Here is an 18,402-nt window from a genome sequence, read left to right as displayed (position 1 = left end):
GTTTTTCTTTTCCATCTTTTATGATGATGCAAAGCTCTCTCCCCCATCCCCTAAATATAGCTAAAGCATTAGCTGTGCACACTAAATATGAACACCAATTACTGTAAGGTGAAGCCACTGCCAGTATCACACACAGCAGGAAGTTGTTGTCATAATTATTCTATTTGTTCCTCAAGTGCATGTAAACCACATAGAAATATAAAATCACTCAACACCAATTGTGCTATATTTCATTCCTCTTTTATTTTGGAAAAATATTGCGCTATTTTCCAGTAATAAAAATGACAGGCTCTGTACATACAACTTTTCTCTTAAATACAACACAGTCACAGGGGTCTCAAGTGCCTAACACATACATGCATACATACATACGTACATACATACATTATCTGCCAAATAAAAACAATCCAACTTAAATTATACCAGGTTTAACAAAAAGAATCACAACAAAATGGAACACAAATAATTACATAATTAAATTAAAAGAATACATCTTTCTTTAGATAACAAATAAAATAAAAAACAAATTATCCTAACCAACGGCAGGCAGGGTGATGTGTCCTTCAGTTGGCTAATAGTGGAAGACTGGGAGTGAAGGGAATGGGCAGTGCATACATTTGACACCACACACAGGCATCACCTCTTCTGTACACACACACTCAAACACACACACACACACACACACACACACACACACACACACACACACACACACACACACACACACACACACACACCTCCATAGTGCAATGAGGTCTTGGCAGTTAAGACTAGTCATTTATAGCTCGGCTTACTTGGAAACACAACAGCATCATCAGAGGTCGGGACAATTTTGTAATAAGAAACTTTTTTAGGTAATTTTGTCTATAAATTGTGGCTTAAGGAGCTGCCAGGAAAATGTATGTAATTGGATAATTACAATTCCCTTATGTTTTGTCTGATTTGTTTCACTTTGTTCTCTTATTCTGATTGTTGTGTTTCCTAAGTTGCCCTCTGCCCAAAACATTGCCCTGTCTATCACAACCTTCAGGAGGCCAGTATGGCCCAACAGGATCCATGTTGGATCGATCTGCAGTCACTACTGGAGTCGTCAGTTTTCTGCTGAGAACCAGCTCAGCCAACACTGTCTCTGTCAGTGCTGCAGAGTTTAAGATGTATTGCTGCTGTAGAAGTCCCACTGTTTTTAATTTTGTGTTTGTTTTGTTGGGAAAGCTCCAATTGAGATGTTTTAATGGATTCTTAACAACAAATAGACTACTGCAGCAGCTGCAGCACTAATGAAGTACAGGGACTTCTACTGTTGCTACTAGTACTTCATCCTTTACTCTGCAGCACTGCGCAGAACATGAACTGTCCAATATCCACAACAGCTTTTTCACTGCATTGTAAAACCACAGCACATAAGAGTACTACAGCAGTACTTCAAACGTTCTCAGTACTCCAAAGGTACTACACTGTTCATTCAATCAGTACTCCACGGTACTACAATATCATCTGTAAACATCCAAGTCAATACTCCATAGTTTATCAGGAGAGAAGAGTTCATCCTGGTACGAGCAGTAAATCTTCCACTGCTGCAACAGACATCAAACAAGCTCTTCATCAGTTCTCCAGCAGCCACCATTTGACTGCATGAGTACTCATTCAGCACTGTTTCTGTACAAAGTTCGTACTAGTGCTAGCACTGTCTTCTCGTACTTCATCCGTAGCACTGAGTCAGCATCAGACCTACATCCAACAAAGTCAAAAATGTCCAGTATTCACCCGTAGTACTACTGTAGTACTAAGTCCTCGCCAAGTCGGTACTGATTCCATGCTGGCTCAGTAGCACCTTGGCTCAAAGTCCTCTGGTAAATCCCAGGGAACAGCAGCAAACAGCAGGAGTAAAACCTCCTGGAGACAAGCTGAGCTCTATTGCTCAGGGCTGGTGTGTATGGACCGCCATCAACCAGAGGAAACTGGCTCCGAGCTGACCTGGTCTGGTCTGGACTGGTATCATACCTGTAATACGGGAAAAAAAGTCAGTGTTTGGTGCGTTTTACATGTATGATGGAGGAAGTTAGAATTATCCTGTATATTTGCATGCAGATAATCCTATTTTTGTGTGCTCACCTCTGTAGCGATGATACATTCATCTTTTTGGTCCGACATGACGTAGACGGACTGGTATTTGGTGTCGGTGGTACACTGGTACCGGCTGTCACTGGGACTGTGGTATTCAACATCACTGGTTGACTGGTATTTAAGATCACTTGCTGCGTGAGAGTTCAAATCGCTGGATGACTGATATTTTGCTTCGCTGCAGCTTGGTGCCTCTTCTACTTGCATCTTTTCTGATGCGTCACTGTAGGACGAAGAAGAACACAAACAGATTCAGAACAGATTCACATGTGCATTTTCATCGATGAACTTTTCAGTAGCTGAGTTTAAGGCACGCACGATACAAAATTTCCAAGCAGTGTACCTATGTAAGTATACATTTCAACAGCTATGTACCTGTTTTGCCTCTTCCTGTATTCTTCCTCTGAGTCAGACTCATCCAGCATATCACATTTAACCTCTGGCTCATCACGCTCCTCTTCTTTACACAGCGACAGCTCCTCAGGCCGCAGCTCATGGACCAGGTTGTACTCCACACTGGGATAGCGAGTCTTAAAGCCGTTCTTCTCTGATCCATTGAGTCCGCTGATTCCACTCAGACCACCCAGTGACCCAGCGAGGTCCGAATGGTAATCCGCCTTCTTGTTGGTGTTTTTAATTGACATTGTCATCATAGTGCTCAGTTCCTTGTCGCTGCGGAGACAATTGTTGGTGGTCGTCAGGTTGTTCATGGTCTCGTGGCTGTCACTGTGGACACTGTCACCGTGGTGACCGTGCCGCTCCTGCAGTTTGACCCGAATGTAGACCACCAGCACTGAGCAGCCGATCAGGATCACAAGCACGAGGAAGACGCCGGCGCAGACGGCCGTCCAAGGGAATCTGCTGTCGTCATCCTCCTCGTCTTCAACATTTCCATTTTCTGGGGAAGAATATCGCCGATCCGGTCCATCCACCACCGGCTGAACCTTGGGAATCAGTGGCAAGAGGAACTGGCAGTTGTGACCGCCGTAACCAGGCACACAGGCACACAAATAGCGACCGCCACGCTCGTGGCAGGTGGCTCCATTGTGGCAGGGGTTGTGATGGCAGCGGGAGATGGGGGAGCTGCAATTTTCCCCAGTATATCCTGTGGAAGAAGCAGAGTTCAAGAGTCTAGAACAAAACTAATATGAAACCACATAAAAAAACAAATAATGTAAACATAATCCCACAAGAAACATGTGTTGAGCGCTGTCATACCTGGAGGGCAGGTACAGGTGTAGCTGTTCACTCCATCCTGACATGTCCCACCGTTCTGACAAGGGAAGGACAGACAGTGTCCAGAGATGCTGCTGCTGTCCTCACAGTTAGGACCTGAAAATCCCTCAGGACACTGACAGAGGTAGGAGTTCACCAGATCCACACATTCTGCACCTGCAGAGGGGGGAGGGGTTGAGACAAAGACCGAGGATTAGTCTCCAGATAATTTAATTCTAGGTTTAGGTTGTAGGTGAACTTACAAACACAGAGGACAACGTACCGTTTAAACAGGGGTTGGAGGAGCAGTGGTCGATTTTCTTCTCGCAATTGAAGCCAGCGTATCCCATTGGGCACTGACAGAAGTAGCCACCTTCAGGGTTGTCGGCGCAACGCCCGCCATTGAAGCAAGGCCCGTCTGCACAGGTATTGGCACTTAACTCACAGTTGTTGCCATAGAAACCAGGTGGGCAGGTGCACTTATAGCCGTTGTCATTGTCCTTTATTGGAAATCATGTAAACAGTGATTACACACAGGCTTGTTTCCATGAATATACTCGTTTTTGTCAATCACGTCTCTTGATTGATACTCACAGTGCAGCTGCCTCCGTTGCGACATGGGTTTCCCGAACACTCGTTAACCTGGATCTCACAGCTGGCACCTGTGTATCCAGGCAGGCAGGAGCAAGTGTAGCTGCCCTGGCCAGTGTTGGTACAGGTGGCTCCATTAAGACAGGGCTTATGGTGTGTACAGTAGTTCAGATCTGGAAACATCAACAAGAAACAACATTTATAAACCACACAGTTTAAATATGAAACCAAAGAGCTGACTGAGTCCCAGGGGGTCCCAACAAAGGTGTAAATCTCTCAATAAACTCACCCTGGTTGCAGAAGAGCCCACCCCATCCCTCCTGGCAGTTACATTGCCAGGGCTGTTGGCAGGTGCCATGGAGGCAGCCTGGGTAACGGATACAGTCATCACAGTAACGGCCACTGAAGCCTACACGACACCTGGGAACACAACATTCATTAAATTCTGTTTGATAACAAAAACATAGAAAACAATGATAAGAAAACGTTTTGCTGTATAAATATGTTACATCTAAAACTATTTATGATCCATCTAAGAAACTCCTAGATGTGAAAAATTAATTTTCATTGTTTTCATAACTTACTTGCACTCTCCAGGTTTATCACAGAAGCCATGTTCTTCATCACAGCCAGGAAGACAGATTGCTGCAGGGAGGAAACAAATAGTGACAGGTGAATCATGGGAAATCCAGTGTTGGACAAATGTGTTTGCCCTCCATCAGTCTCCCATTCACAGAGGGCCTTTTGAAACTGCTGCTTGCCTGCCTGCTTGTCTGGTTGGCGCCCCGACCTTCTTATCTGTTTGTCTGTCTTTCAGCCTGTCACTTTCATTCTCCATTCCTTTCTGTCATAGAGGCCTCATAAACCAGAAAGAGGCCTGTGGCTCATGTTTGGTGGTTAAAGACACTCTGGACCAAACTTAGCTGCCAAAGTGGAAAAGGATAAAACCTTGAGAGTAATTTCTGACCGCAGACTGAAATGTCTTGGTCTCGTCAATACCGCAAAAGTTGCTAAAAATGTTACTTTTCAGATTGAACAGCCTACAGGGAGCTACGGCAGCTTTGGTCACCAAACAGGGGAACCAGCCAACAAGCCCTCTCCTTTAACATGGTTGCTCTCCAACACAAAAGCATCCCACACAAAGCCCCCTTTCTCCCCCATTGACTGTGGTTCAGAAGTCCCTTTTCTCACCCTTGGCCCCTCTCCCCCCTCCTACTTCTGATCCTCCTCTCCTCCCTTCCTCTTCCAGCAACCTATCCCCCCTCTTCTCTTCCTCTCTTCTTCCTCTCCTCTTCTACATTCTCCTCCCCCCCAGGGCCAGCTGGTCTGTGTGGAGCTAACCACCAGACAGCTGCTCCATTGTCTCCTCTCACCGAGCAGCTGCCCCCTCCACAACAATACACAACCCCGCTTGGCCAATCACCAGCCCGAGCCGCAACAATACAGGACCCCCACTTGGCCAATCGGGGAGGTGGTTTAGGGCGAGAAGGCCCCAGTGGTCTAATGGAAGGCACGCGGCGTGTGAATTACTGAGGAGCCACTGCGGCTCATTAGAATGAAGGCCTCTGCTGCTATGGGATAACTAACTGACGCCTGTTGCACACGGGCCCCGCACTAGGAGGTGGAAAACAGTCCCTAAACAATAAAGATAGGCAAGTGATTAACTTCGAAAAGTAATTTATAAACTTTTTAGAAAGTCTTTACCTCATCAATGTTAGTTTATACCTCCTTAGTTTGACACTTAAATAACATATTTTGAAGCTGATAGTGATTCGTCTCCAAGCCAAAACTAATGTGAAGCATGCATTATTATTGCGCATGTATTGAGGGAGCTTTGTGGGATGTAAACATCAGCACCTACTGCTAATGACTGTGCTGCTCCTTTAACTTATCTATCCCACAAGCAGCTGTCAGTAAAATATTAACTAGTGCAATACTGCTAAGATGAACCACTGTTTTCTTTGACCCTTTTATCCCCCATTTATGGTATTTCCTCATGTTGCTCCATACAGCCTGAATGATAAGCTTTGGATTAATAAGCAAACCCACTTACGCTCAGTGCAGTACTGTCCCTTCCAGCCAGAGTTGCATATGATCTCCCCGCGCTCGCCGCAGGTGAAGTGTCCAAAAGCATCGTCTCTGGGCCGGCAGAAGACAGAGCAGCCGTCGCCGTAGTAGTGCTCGTCGCACAGGAAGCGGTAGGAGTAACGTAGCTCAGTTCCCCCGGCTGTCTGCATATCCTTGGACCACTCTTCTCCCACAGTGAGGTGACGCTGAGTGGAGATCCTGCTGATCAGACGCTCCGGGTTGTCTGCAAAAGTCAATGAACGTTATTGCTGTTAGTGTTGTGATTGAATGCTAACAGCATGATGTTCTGCAGAAGGGTCATCGGTAAGGTGCATAAGGGGTAACACCCTGTCATTGTCATCTCATTTGTTTACTTGATTTTAAATCTTTGTATTCTTTTAATAATGAATGTTTCTTTGTTTAGCCTTCTGTAGAAAGACAGTTACACATACATAAGTATTTATGACCAAAAATTATGTTTTGGGGAGGTGGTTTAATGTCAGAAATGAAATACTTTTTTATTGTTCCAAGACAGTGGTGGATGCTGCTGACTGAATAAAAACATTTTTTAAGATATGAATTGTGCACTCTCCTTTTAGAAAGAGAATATAGGTTGCATGGTGACTTCTAGCTTTTTCATTATCTGCACCACCACCAACAGAGACACACATGGTGCTGCAGTCAATTAATCATCATTAGTGCAGTGATAAGAGTGGGACATAAAGATAACAACAGCAAATATCCCAACTACAGGGGCAAATCTCAACTGGCAGCTACACCAGCTACACCCGCAGTGGGTAGCCTTTTCCCTATGTGGTGTTAAACTTATCAAACTTTGTGTTGCCCTGTTTGGCACTAATGGCTGAGCACTAAGTGAAAAACATGCATGAGAGAAAACAAGGCCACTGTTAGCCTTCTGGCCTGTCTTTGAGTTACAGTGCTGCAGTCTCTGGCTGTCACCCACCTGTTGTCAGGTCGTCCAGGGAGTCAGTGTGCAGAGCTTCAATGATCAGCGAAAATGTCCCCTGAGGAGAGACAGAGAGAGTCAACAGCTGCTTGGCCTGGAGGCCTCCCTCCGCAGAGCAGCAGAGGGCCATTAGGAGGCCTCCCAATAAACTTCACAGCCTAATTCCCGTGTTGATTAGGGGCCTAATAAGGGTTACTACCTGCTCCCTTTTCACCCCCCCGCCACTATCACACTCTGACACCGCCGTAAAACCAAACGAGACGGAATTTCACGCTGCGCTGCCAATGATGTGCCAACTCAGAGGATGTTAAATTTCCCACCACGCCTGGTCGGAGGAGAGAAGCGTTTGGTGAAAACACCCCCCCCCCCACACACACACACACACACACACACACACACACACACACACACGCCCTCCTCCCCTCCCCGTTTTATCCTACCAAAGAGCACAGCAATACTACAATAGCCCCTCTCACACACTGCTGACAAAGACCCTCACAAGTGTTGAGTTTGGGAGCATCTGTTGAGTTTTGCACTCTTAAAAGCTAATATGTCCCAATGGAATATGAATAATAACTTCACAGTCTACCCGTGGTTTTCATTACTCCTTAAAAATATGACATTAATCATAATATAGACCACATGACCCAAATATCACACCAAAACTAGAAATTACTATTATAGTTAATTGCAGGATAAGTCGTAGTGATGTAATATTAAGGGGCCATAGATACAGTATTACAAATAGTATTCCTCACAAGATGCCCAAAAACACTTACCGGCCATGTGAAGCCGAAGGGGAAGTGGATTGGGTTGGTGAAGCTGTCCGCGTTGGTCTCCGGCACCTGGAAGGAGTTGGAGCCTAGGACGGGAGTCACAGCACCGCCGTAGGTGCAGGGAGGCTCGGGGGAGACGTTGGCCTGGTAATGCTTCAGACAAACCCGAAAGAAAGTCTTGCACTCACACTGCTGGTGTTGGCCCTGCGGAAGAGCAGAGCCTCCAGGGCAGCAGTTGGTGTTCCCCGTTACCCCTTTCTTGTTGAGAAACTCCTGCAGCTTCAGCTCAAACACTCCGGAGCACAAAACCTATAAAACACAAAAGCACGCACACGCACGCACAATCAGGCCAGTGTGTTTGAGACAGGTAACTTCAGGATGTGTTTGAAAATATGAAACCATTCCGTAAGTTCTTTGAAAGTTTTACAGCCACAAAAGTATGCAAACACACGCAGCGTGCGTTTTAATACCCTTTAATATTATGATGTAGCCTACTATTGAACGTACCTGGCAGGTGAGTAGGGAGAGAGTGACAACCAGGAGCAGACACAGGCGTCCCATTGTGTTGACAGCCCTTCAACAAGCAGTGAAAGCTCCACAGGTCCGCGTAGCCAGGCTCAAACGATCATGGAGAAAGTTTTAAAAAGCTTTCCGTTATGTCACAGTCAAGGTGAACTCTTGACGCGCAGGAGGGAAAGTGACGTGAAACTGTTCCTTTGGTGCGTCTGTCTTCAGCCCCTCTATTTTCCCATACGAGGCACGAGTTTCTGACAGAAAGAAAAAAAAAGTTTTACAGTGTAAAGTAATCCTCAGCAGAAGGATCCCCTTGGAGAAGCGTGAATGAAATCCCCGATGGAAATATATGAGAGTTAATTCCAATCAATCGTTTGTAGGAGATAGAGGCAGCTCTCGGTGGCCTTGTTTATTTTCCCACTTGATTGATAATGATATGCGGATCCTAAGTCTCCGTCTCTCTCTGCCTCTCTCGGTATAACAGTGCATATGTCTGATGGGTCTCCTGCCCTGCACAGGGTTTTATACCGGGCCAGCAGGCGAAGGGTAATAAGATGCAAATGAGCCCCTCTGCTCCTCTTCTTCCCCTCCCTCCACCACCACCACAAGTCCGCCCCGGGGCCATCACAAAGAAAGAGGAGGGGGGAGGAGAGGGGGCGCACACAACTTTTCTAAACCCGCCCCATACCCCCCCACACACACACACATCACCGTTCCTCTCTTTCTCTCAAGGGGACAGACCAAATGGTTAGTGAGCTGTTAAATGTGCAACAACCCCTTGCTTCCCCTGATGCCTCCCTCCTCCACAACACAACACACAGGGCCCATTTACATTCCGACAAATTATTTAACCTCTGCACGAAATCCTCCACATCGCAGCATCGAGTGATTTATATACGCGGCAGTCAGTCCGTGGCTTCTCATATTTGGGGTTATGCTAAAGCCGTGGCTGGCCTTTTCCCTGCATGGCCAGCCGGCAGCCAGCCGGCCCAACTGCGTTACAACGACCATCTGCTCCGTCACATTCCTATGGTGTCACCCCTGCCGTGGTTTTCACATGTTCACACCCCCAAAACAAGTTGATCAGTTCCTATTACCTTATCTTTATCTCTTGGTTATATGTCGAACATATAATTATGTACTATGTCATCTTACATAATTGCTATACGTGCTGGTACTCTGATCTACTGATTTAATGGAATAATACATGTCATGCAGGGCATTCGACCGATCCATCCGTGCTGTTTCCCTTAAAGAATAGCAGAAGAAGAGAAGAGACTAATATAACTTAAAAACATCACTTTAATGCTAAGAATAGTAGGGCAAGTAAATTTAGAGTCCACCCCACAAATCCAACTGTATGTTCATGGTGATGACTTCCCAAATTCCCATTGACTGTCCTAAATTATATTTTGACCCACTTTAAATGGATAAAGGGCAGCTTTATGTGCTTGCAGGTAAAATACTTGATAGATAGAAGAAAATACTGAACCAAGTGCGCAAAGACGCACCGAAACACTCACACACTGGCTGCAGGCCAACACACCTAAACTTTTTTCACTGCATGCCTCTGTATTTCCCTAACTTGTTCTTTGGTAGAGGTAGTAAAAAAGACTTGGTGGTGTGTCACTCGCGTGGCTGTCATTAAGGGACTTTGTGAGGAGAAGGAGGGGGAGGAGGAGGAGGGGGAGGAGGGGAGGCATAGAGGGAGTAAAGTTTTTTTTCTTTGTGCTTTCAGCTGTATGGTAATCGGCCGACAGCACCTGCTCTCCCACAATAATACAGCACCAGAGAGAGAGAGAGAGAGAGAGAGAGAGAGAGACCATGGCTGGTTGCATAAACAGTAATCTTACAACATGTTTGATAATAAAATGCCACATTCCCTGCATACAATCACAAGAAATAAAACTTTTATATACTACAGCTACTGTGCGCACAATATAAGTCCCTGAAAGTATTCTCTGTATGGGACGATAACACTGATGCCACACATTGTGGCAATGTCTAATTTGCATATCTGTGTGCATCCATCAGAAAAATGTGGGGAAAGAATTCACACTTGTTGGCAGGATGTTATTAAGAGCTTAACTATGTACTGGACTAAACTGAAGATGTTGGTGTCCTATGAATGTTGTCCAACTTTCTATCTATCTATCTATCTATCTATCTATCTATCTATCTATCTATCTATCTATCTATCTATCTATCTATCTATCTATCTATCTATCTATCTATCTATCTATCTATCTATCTGTCTATCTATTCACAAAAAAGGAAATAAAAGGCTGGGAAGAGATTTGCTTTTTGGACAGATCAAAAAGATTTGGACGGATTGTGCTTTTGTCAACTCAACCTCCACAACACAACAAAGATCCAGAAAGGGCCTCCTTTCTGAATGATTTCTTTATTAATGTGTTGGAGCAGATAGTGAAGCCCACTGAAGAACAAGTGGCTATACTGCAGAGTACTACATGACTAATGTTTACACATATGAGCGCACATACACACAAGCAGGGGGTGGGAATCTTAATTAACAACTCTAATTGAAGAAGCTGCTCCCTCTGCACAGAATCACTGTTTTGGTCTGCTGCTGTACCCAAACAAGGCCTTCATTCACGCTCCACAACTAACTTATCCCTATAAACAACTTTCAGTCTATCATGTCAACACATTCAGTGCTGATGCACTGCTTTGTGGAGAGCGGTGTTGGCCCATCATTGCATAAGTTTAATGACCCTGCTTGGCTGTAATTCCCTCTGGGTCCCTGTATAAATGAGACGCCTATGTCTAATGTGGTTGTGTGTCCATGATGTGCTCTTTCCACCCCTTGAGGCTGATTGAAGGGCCTTTAACCTTAAGCTTTAACACTATTATCCTTGCCTGCCACAGTCTTTCCAGATACCCGTATGTGTGTTTAGCTATAGGACGCTGCTCCGAGCTGCTCATTTCATTTAACCAGTTGATTTCAGCCCCCTTCTCAATAGCATACAATGCTGCTATGTGGAGTGGCGTAAAATCCCTCTCTTGAAGCCTTTTATTTACACTCATCCCGACTTTCAGAGGTCCCCGGTGCTCTTTCTCTCCCTCTCTGTATTAGGCCAATATACTATCAGACATTCATCACCATGACGTGGCACACATTTTCTGATTACGCCAGCAAAGCGTGACCGAAAGGCATGGTGAGATGGAAAGTGACCAAGCCCCCCCGCCCCCCTCCTTCATCAGCATCAAGAACATTTACCCCTAAAACACAATTTATGGCAGGAGATTCTCTAATTGTGTTTCAAGGAAGCAGCAGAAAGTAGAAACTCCTCCCATCTGATCTTTCTTTGTGTGTGTGTGTGCGCGCGCACGCGCTCGTGAGGTTAAAAAATTGTTTAACTGGAGGTCGATTGTTTAACTGAAGTGCTTTCCTATTGTCTATGTTTGTACGTGTAACTGCGTGTGTGCGCGTGTGCGTGTCCGTGTGTGTGTGAGACCAGGAGCTCTGTGACACGCAGTAGGACAACAAAGGAAGAGGTCTCGCGCTCCGCCGCCCATTCATCCCTTTCTCTGCGAAGTAATTCCCATTGATTCTTATTGAACGGCGAGTCGCGAGCCCCTCGGGGGAGAAACCGTGTGATTTGTGAAGGGTCGCGAGGACAAGACACGCCCCTCCTCGAGCTCCGGCCATCTGCTCACCTAACACCACAACACCAACCAACTACCAAATGGCTTCCCTCATCTCTCTTTATAAATTCTGTTATTTTTTTCTTTTTCTATACACCATTTCTTCCTCCTCACTCTGTTAATCTGCTCCTCCCATCTATCTGTCCTTCCTCTACCTCTTACTCCTTTATTTATTTCTCTCTCTCCTGCCTCTGATCTACAGGCCAAATGCCTTTGTAGGTAAAGCTACTAGTTGCTTGATGGGACCCTGGGCCAAATCACAGTGGAGGCATGCAAGGGGTATGAGGTGGCCATATGGCCTGTGTGTGTGTGTGCGTGCACATGCCAAGAAATGGATGGATGGCCATCGTGGGAACCTCCACAATATTGCCATCACACCAACTACCCACACACACACACACACACACATATGAACACACACACTGTTGCACATAGCATGGCAGCCTTTGGTCTGGTCAGTTATAGAAATCAAAGTTCACAGGGACTCTGGATCATTCAATTTGAGCCAGAACAAATGTAACTCCTTCTACGCTGGGTTCCCACATGCACAACAAGAATACTCGTTTTAATTAGCCGCGGTGCTGACTGAGATATTTAATTTGTGCCCAGGCTGAAAGGGTTTAGGAACGGCTGAATAGAACCCAACATTCAATTAGACAAATTCCTGTGCTGCTATGTTATTTCATTAGTCTGATGCATTGCATTCATTATGCATTTATTCCATCACATTGTGTTGAGATGTAGATAGATAGATAGATAGATAGATAGATAGATAGATAGATAGATAGATAGATAGATAGATAGATAGATAGATAGATAGATAGATTGATGGATAGATAGATAGAAAGGTGTGCTGATGCAGTGAGGATCTTTCCAGTGCTGATTATAATGATAAAGGGAGAGTCGTGTAGCCTGGCCACTGGCTTGATGGATAAGACTCCCCCAGCAACAACAACACTGTGACGTCAGAAACTTGAGACTCACGTGTCCCCTCCCCATCTGAGACACAAAGACCTGAGGCTGCCTACCTTCCTTCCCATTCAGGAATGTAGCAACTTACACCACTTGTTAGCCTCAATGTGAGACACAAACTTACACTACACCTGTATTACAGTACATACTGTATATGATATTGCCTGTCTGGGCTATCGTGACCCTTTTTATGAAAGATAGGAAGTCCATTTAATAGGAAAATATGTATGTATTCTGTATTAAGATTGTGTAAAACTCCTTAGTGACGGTGTCTGCCCCCAACCACTTGAATTAATAAAACCAAAAGTTAGCAGAAGAGGAGTTATACATAAAAACCTAAACAAAAATGCTGAAATAGCACAACATAGGAGAATTAAATGTGGACTCTTAAACATCAGATCTCTGTCATCTAAAGCTGTACTAGTGAACGATTTAATATCAGAATATCATATTGACTTATTTTGTCTTACTGAAACCTGGCTGGGTCATGAAGAATATGTTAGCCTAAATGAATCCACTCCGCCCAGTCATATTAATACTCACATTCCTCGAGGCACTGGCCGAGGAGGTGGAGTTGCAGCCATCTTCGACTCAAGCCTATTAATCAACCCTAAACCTAAACTAAATTATAACTCATTTGAAAGCCTTGTTCTTAGTCTTTCACGTCCGACCTGGAAAACACGACAGCCAATTCTATTTGTTACAGTGTACTGCACTCCTGGTCCCTATTCTGAATTTTTATCTGAATTCTCAGAGTTTTTATCAAGTTTAGTCCTTAAAACAGATAAAGTAATTATTGTAGGTGATTTCAATATTCATGTGGACGTTGAAAATGATAGCTTTAGTACTACGTTTATCTCATTATTAGATTCGTTTGGCTTTTGTCAGAGTGTACATGAAGCCACTCACTGTTTTAACCACACCCTCGACCTTGTTCTGGTATATGGCATTGAAATTGAACATTTAATAGTCTTTCCACAGAATCCTTCTTTATCGGACCATTACTTAATAACTTTTGAACTGCTTTTACTGGACTACACACCATTAGGCAAAAACTCCTACTCTAGATTTCTATCTGATAGTGCTGTGGCTAGATTCAAGGAAGCGATCCCATCTGCATTTAATTCAATGCTATGTCTCAATATAACAGAGGACTCTATGCAAATTGCAGCCCCTCCCAAATTGACCATCTAGTTGATGCCGCTGCAGGCTCACTGAGAACAACACTCGATTCTATCGCTCCTCTAAAAAAGAAGATAATAAAACAAAGAAGGTTAGCTCCATGGTATAACCCCCAAACCCGCAAATTAAAGCAAACATTGCGAAAACTTGAAAGGAAATGGCGTTCCAACAACCTGGAAGAATCTCGTTTAGTCTGGCAAGATAGTCTTAAAACATATAGGAAGGCCCTCCGTAATGCCAGAGCAGCTTACTACTCATCATTATTAGAGGAAAATAAAAACAACTACAGGTTTCTTTTCAGCACTGTAGCCAGGCTGACAGAGAGTCATAGCTCCATTGAGCAATGTATTCCTATAGCCCTCAGTAGTAACAACTTCATGAGCTTCTTTAATGATAAAATTTTAACTATTAGAGAAAAAAATCATCAAGTCCTGCCTACCTTAGAAACAAATGTAAAACCTGATATATATTTTTACCTCTTTGCTCCTATCGACCTTCTTCAACTAACTTCGACGATTAATTCATCTAACCCATCAACCTGTCTCTTAGACCCAATTCTAAACTAGGCTGCTTAAAGATGTTTTACCCTTAGTTAGCACTTTGTTACTAGATATGATAAATCTGTCTTTATTAACAGGCTATGTACCACAGTCCTTTAAAGCTGTAATCAAACCGCTTCTTAAAAAGCCCACTCTTGATCCAGGGGTTTTAGCCAACTATAGACCTCTATCTAACCTTTCCTTTCTCTCTAAGATCCTTGAGAAAGCAGTCGCCAATCAGTTGTGTGACTTTCTAATTAACAATAGTTTATTTGAGGATTTTCAGTCAGGATTTAGAGTGCATCAAAGCACAGAGACAGCCCTGGTGAAAATTACAAATGACCTTTTAATTGCATCAGACAATGGACTTGTCTCTGTACTTGTCTTGTTAGATCTTAGTGCTGTGTTCGACACCATTGACCATCACATTCTATTACAGAGACTGGAACATGTAATTGGCATTAAAGGAGCCGCACTAAGCTGGTTTAAATCCTATCTATCAGATCGATCTCAGTTTGTACATGTTAACGGTGAGTCCTCCGTGCACGCCAAAGTTAGTCACGGAGTTCCACAAGGTTCTGCGCTTGGACCAATTCTATTCACCTTATATATGCTTCCTCTAGGCAATATTATTAGGAAACACTCCATAAACTTTCATTGTTATGCGGATGATACCCAATTATATCTATCGATCAAGCCAGATGAAACCAGTTAGCTAAACTTCAAGCATGCCTTAAGGACATAAAGGCCTGGATGACCTGTAACTTTCTGATGTTAAACTCAGACAAAACTGAAGTTATTGTACTTGGCCCCAAATACCTCAGAGACACATTATCTAAAGATATAGTTACTCTAGATGGCTCCTGTCTCAAAATGATGCTGAAAAACTAGTGCATGCATTTGTTACTTCTAGGCTGGATTATTGCAATTCCTTATTATCCGGCTGCCCGAATAAATCCCTTAAGACTCTCCAGTTGATCCAGAATGCTGTGGCACATGTACTGTCAAGAACTAGGAAAAGAGATCATATCTCTCCAATATCAGCTTTTCTGCACTGGCTCCCTGTAAAATCCAGAATAGAATTTAAAATCTTTCTCCTCACCTACAAAGCTCTTAATGGTCAGGCACCATCTTATCTTAAAGAGCTCATAATACCTTATTACCCGACTAGAACACTGCGCTCCCAGGATGCAGGGTTACTTGTGGTTCCTAGAGTCTCCAGAAGTAGAATGGGAACCAGAGCCTTCAGTTATCAAGCTCCTCTCCTGTGGAATCAGATCCCAATGTGGGTTCGGGAGGCAGACTCCATCTCCACATTTAAGAGTAGGCTCAAGACTTTCCTCTTTGATAAAGTTTATAGTTAGGGCTGGCTTGGTTGAGTCCTGAACTATCCCTTAGTTATGCTGCTATAGGCCTAGACTGCCGGGAGACTTCCCATGATGTACCTCTTTCCTCTCTCCTTCTCTCCCTCTCCATCTGTATGCATTTTTATCCCACATGTTACTAACTTGACATCTTCTCTCTCCCGTAGTTCTGTGCTTTCTCTTTTCTCTCCTCTCTCCTTCTGTCGCTTTCAGCAGGTATTTCTGCCATTGGAGCTGCAGAGACTGGATCTGTGGTTATGGGCCACCTGCTGCTGCTGTGTTCCTGCTCGACAGCTGCTGCTGCAGTTGTTGTTATTGGCTCTGTTACTAATACTGATATATTATTTTTCCTATAGCTGTCATTCCTATTATTATTAATTTATTAATATTAACAGTACAATTACATTTCTACTATTTTAAAAATTCTAGGTGGTATTTGCATTGTGTCTCCCTCTCCCCACCCACCCTCCCCCAAAACCTCTCTCTCTCTTTTTTTCTCTCTCAAAACCTAACATGACAGCGGCGGATGCCCGCCCACCATTGAGTCTGGTTCTGTCCAAGGTTTCTGCCTCTTAAAGGAAGTTTTTTCTTGCCACTGTCACCAAATGCTTGCTCATGGTGGGATTTGTTGGGTCTCTGTAAATAATATTATAAGGAGTACGGTCTAGACCAGTTCTATAGGAAAAGTGCAATGAGATAACTTCTGTTATGAATTGGCACTATATAAATAAAATTGAATTGAAATTTTATCTTTTGAACATCAATATTTTCACCGTTAGATACAGTTACAAGTTAATTAATCGTTAATAACTATTTTGATAACTGATTAATTGTTTTAGTCATTTTGTAAGCAAAATAGACAAACTCTTATTTCTAGTGTCTCACTGTTTTTCTTTGTCTTATGTGATATTAAATACATTTTTTTTTTGGATTGTTGGTTGGACTAAACAAGCAATTTGAAGACATCACATTGGGCTTTATGAAATTATTTTTTAAGATTAATTAAAAATAATCATTAGTTGCAGCCCTGATATTGAGTGAAATACTAAAATTCAGATTTTTTGTTTTATGGCTCCACAATTACATTGAATGGAAAATTTCAAGATGTTTTGTACATTTGTTTTACATTTTTCCCTGTAATTTACCATGAAATATCTGGTGTTTTTAAATCAGAATTGAAATAACGTTCTGTAGTTTTGGACAGTGCTTGGTTATAAAACATGAGTTTGTAATGATGAATCTGCTTTTGATGATGGATCATATTTATGATGATGATGATGACCCAGCTTTTAAGTTCCCACATGACATTGTTGTCACAGTATGAAGTCTTGCTTCACCATGAAATTTAATGTTTAATGTTCAATGGACTTAAAACAAGCAAGCAAACAAACAAACAAACAAAAACAACAAATAGCACACTCCCTGCTTCCTCAGATCCCTGCCCTGTGGCCCCCCAGGGGTCCTTGGCCTCTAGCAGCAGGATTAGCCAGGCCAGCTGCCCTGAGAGACCCTGGGCCCTGGACGCTGACACCAGGCCTGACCCCAAGGTGGCTACTATCAGGGACACTGAGGGGATTTGGACAGCACTTGGTGTGTGTATATATGTGTGTGTGTTTGTGTGTGTTGTTCATTCAGTTGGACAACTGTTGAGCCAATACAGATTTGTGCAGCGGTGTTCTTTGTATGTGTGTGTGTGCGTGCTTGTATGGTCAATTCTTTCCGGGGTTAACTGCTGATCCAGTACAAATGGGAGGTGTTGGGGGGTAGGGCTGAGGGCAGTCGTGTGCTCCTGGAACATCTGCCTCTGTTTCTCCTGAGTCAAGCTTTGGTCAGGAGCGGGGGCTCAAAGGGGAGGAGATCGAAGAAGAGAAGGAAGAGTCAGCGTAGGAGGAGGAGGAGGAAGTTGAAAAGATCCAGTGTGAATAGGCAACAGACCCAAACACTGACTGCTGAAAACAGGATCCAGGATTATATAAACCCCTTTCCACTTCTGGTCTTTTGTGTTCACATATAGAGGATATGTGTGTGTATATGTGTGCACATCCAGGTACATTATTTGTATGTTTTTCATGTGTGACATGAACATGTGCAGGTTGTGAAAACACATTTTTCCCTGGGACAATAAAGACTAACTCATAACAAACTTCGAGCTTGGTCCTGATCAAACTGGTCAGGCCTTCTGGCTCTGTACACCAGTTCAGTCCTGAGCACCCCCCTTTCTCCAACCATCGCACTGCTGGGTGACTTTCTGCACTTCATATCAGACTAAACCATTATTAATAGCATTAACGGTGGATAAGAAGATTATGTTGCCCAATTGGAAAGATAAAGCTAAATTATCCATTTAGCACAGATCACCACTCCAGAAAAGCTCTCAGCCACTTTACAGGACAACTTCACCTGGTCACCATTTCTTCAGTACCTTG

The 18,402-nt window shown here is 43.7% G+C and overlaps 1 protein-coding gene across 1 annotated transcript; it reads right to left on the bottom strand.

Moving 5' to 3' along the window:
* Positions 1-224: 224 nt before the first annotated feature.
* dld (deltaD) lies at positions 225-8,757 on the bottom strand. The gene is made up of 12 exons (XM_044201279.1): positions 8,245-8,757; positions 7,741-8,046; positions 6,959-7,019; positions 5,981-6,238; positions 4,512-4,572; positions 4,217-4,347; positions 3,931-4,100; positions 3,620-3,836; positions 3,340-3,513; positions 2,497-3,226; positions 2,113-2,344; positions 225-2,001 (listed from the first exon to the last, which is right to left on the bottom strand). The coding sequence occupies exons 1-12, from the start codon at positions 8,296-8,298 to the stop codon at positions 1,996-1,998; spliced, it is 2,400 nt and encodes a 799-aa protein (XP_044057214.1). The 5' UTR covers positions 8,299-8,757; the 3' UTR covers positions 225-1,995.
* Between the last annotated feature and the right edge of the window lie 9,645 nt (positions 8,758-18,402).

This window comes from Siniperca chuatsi, linkage group LG1, assembly GCF_020085105.1.
Source record: "Siniperca chuatsi isolate FFG_IHB_CAS linkage group LG1, ASM2008510v1, whole genome shotgun sequence".
NCBI classification, from domain to species: Eukaryota; Metazoa; Chordata; class Actinopteri; order Centrarchiformes; family Sinipercidae; genus Siniperca; species Siniperca chuatsi.
The sequence above is the reverse complement of the archived record's forward strand: the minus strand, read 5'-3'. Positions and strand labels throughout refer to the sequence as shown.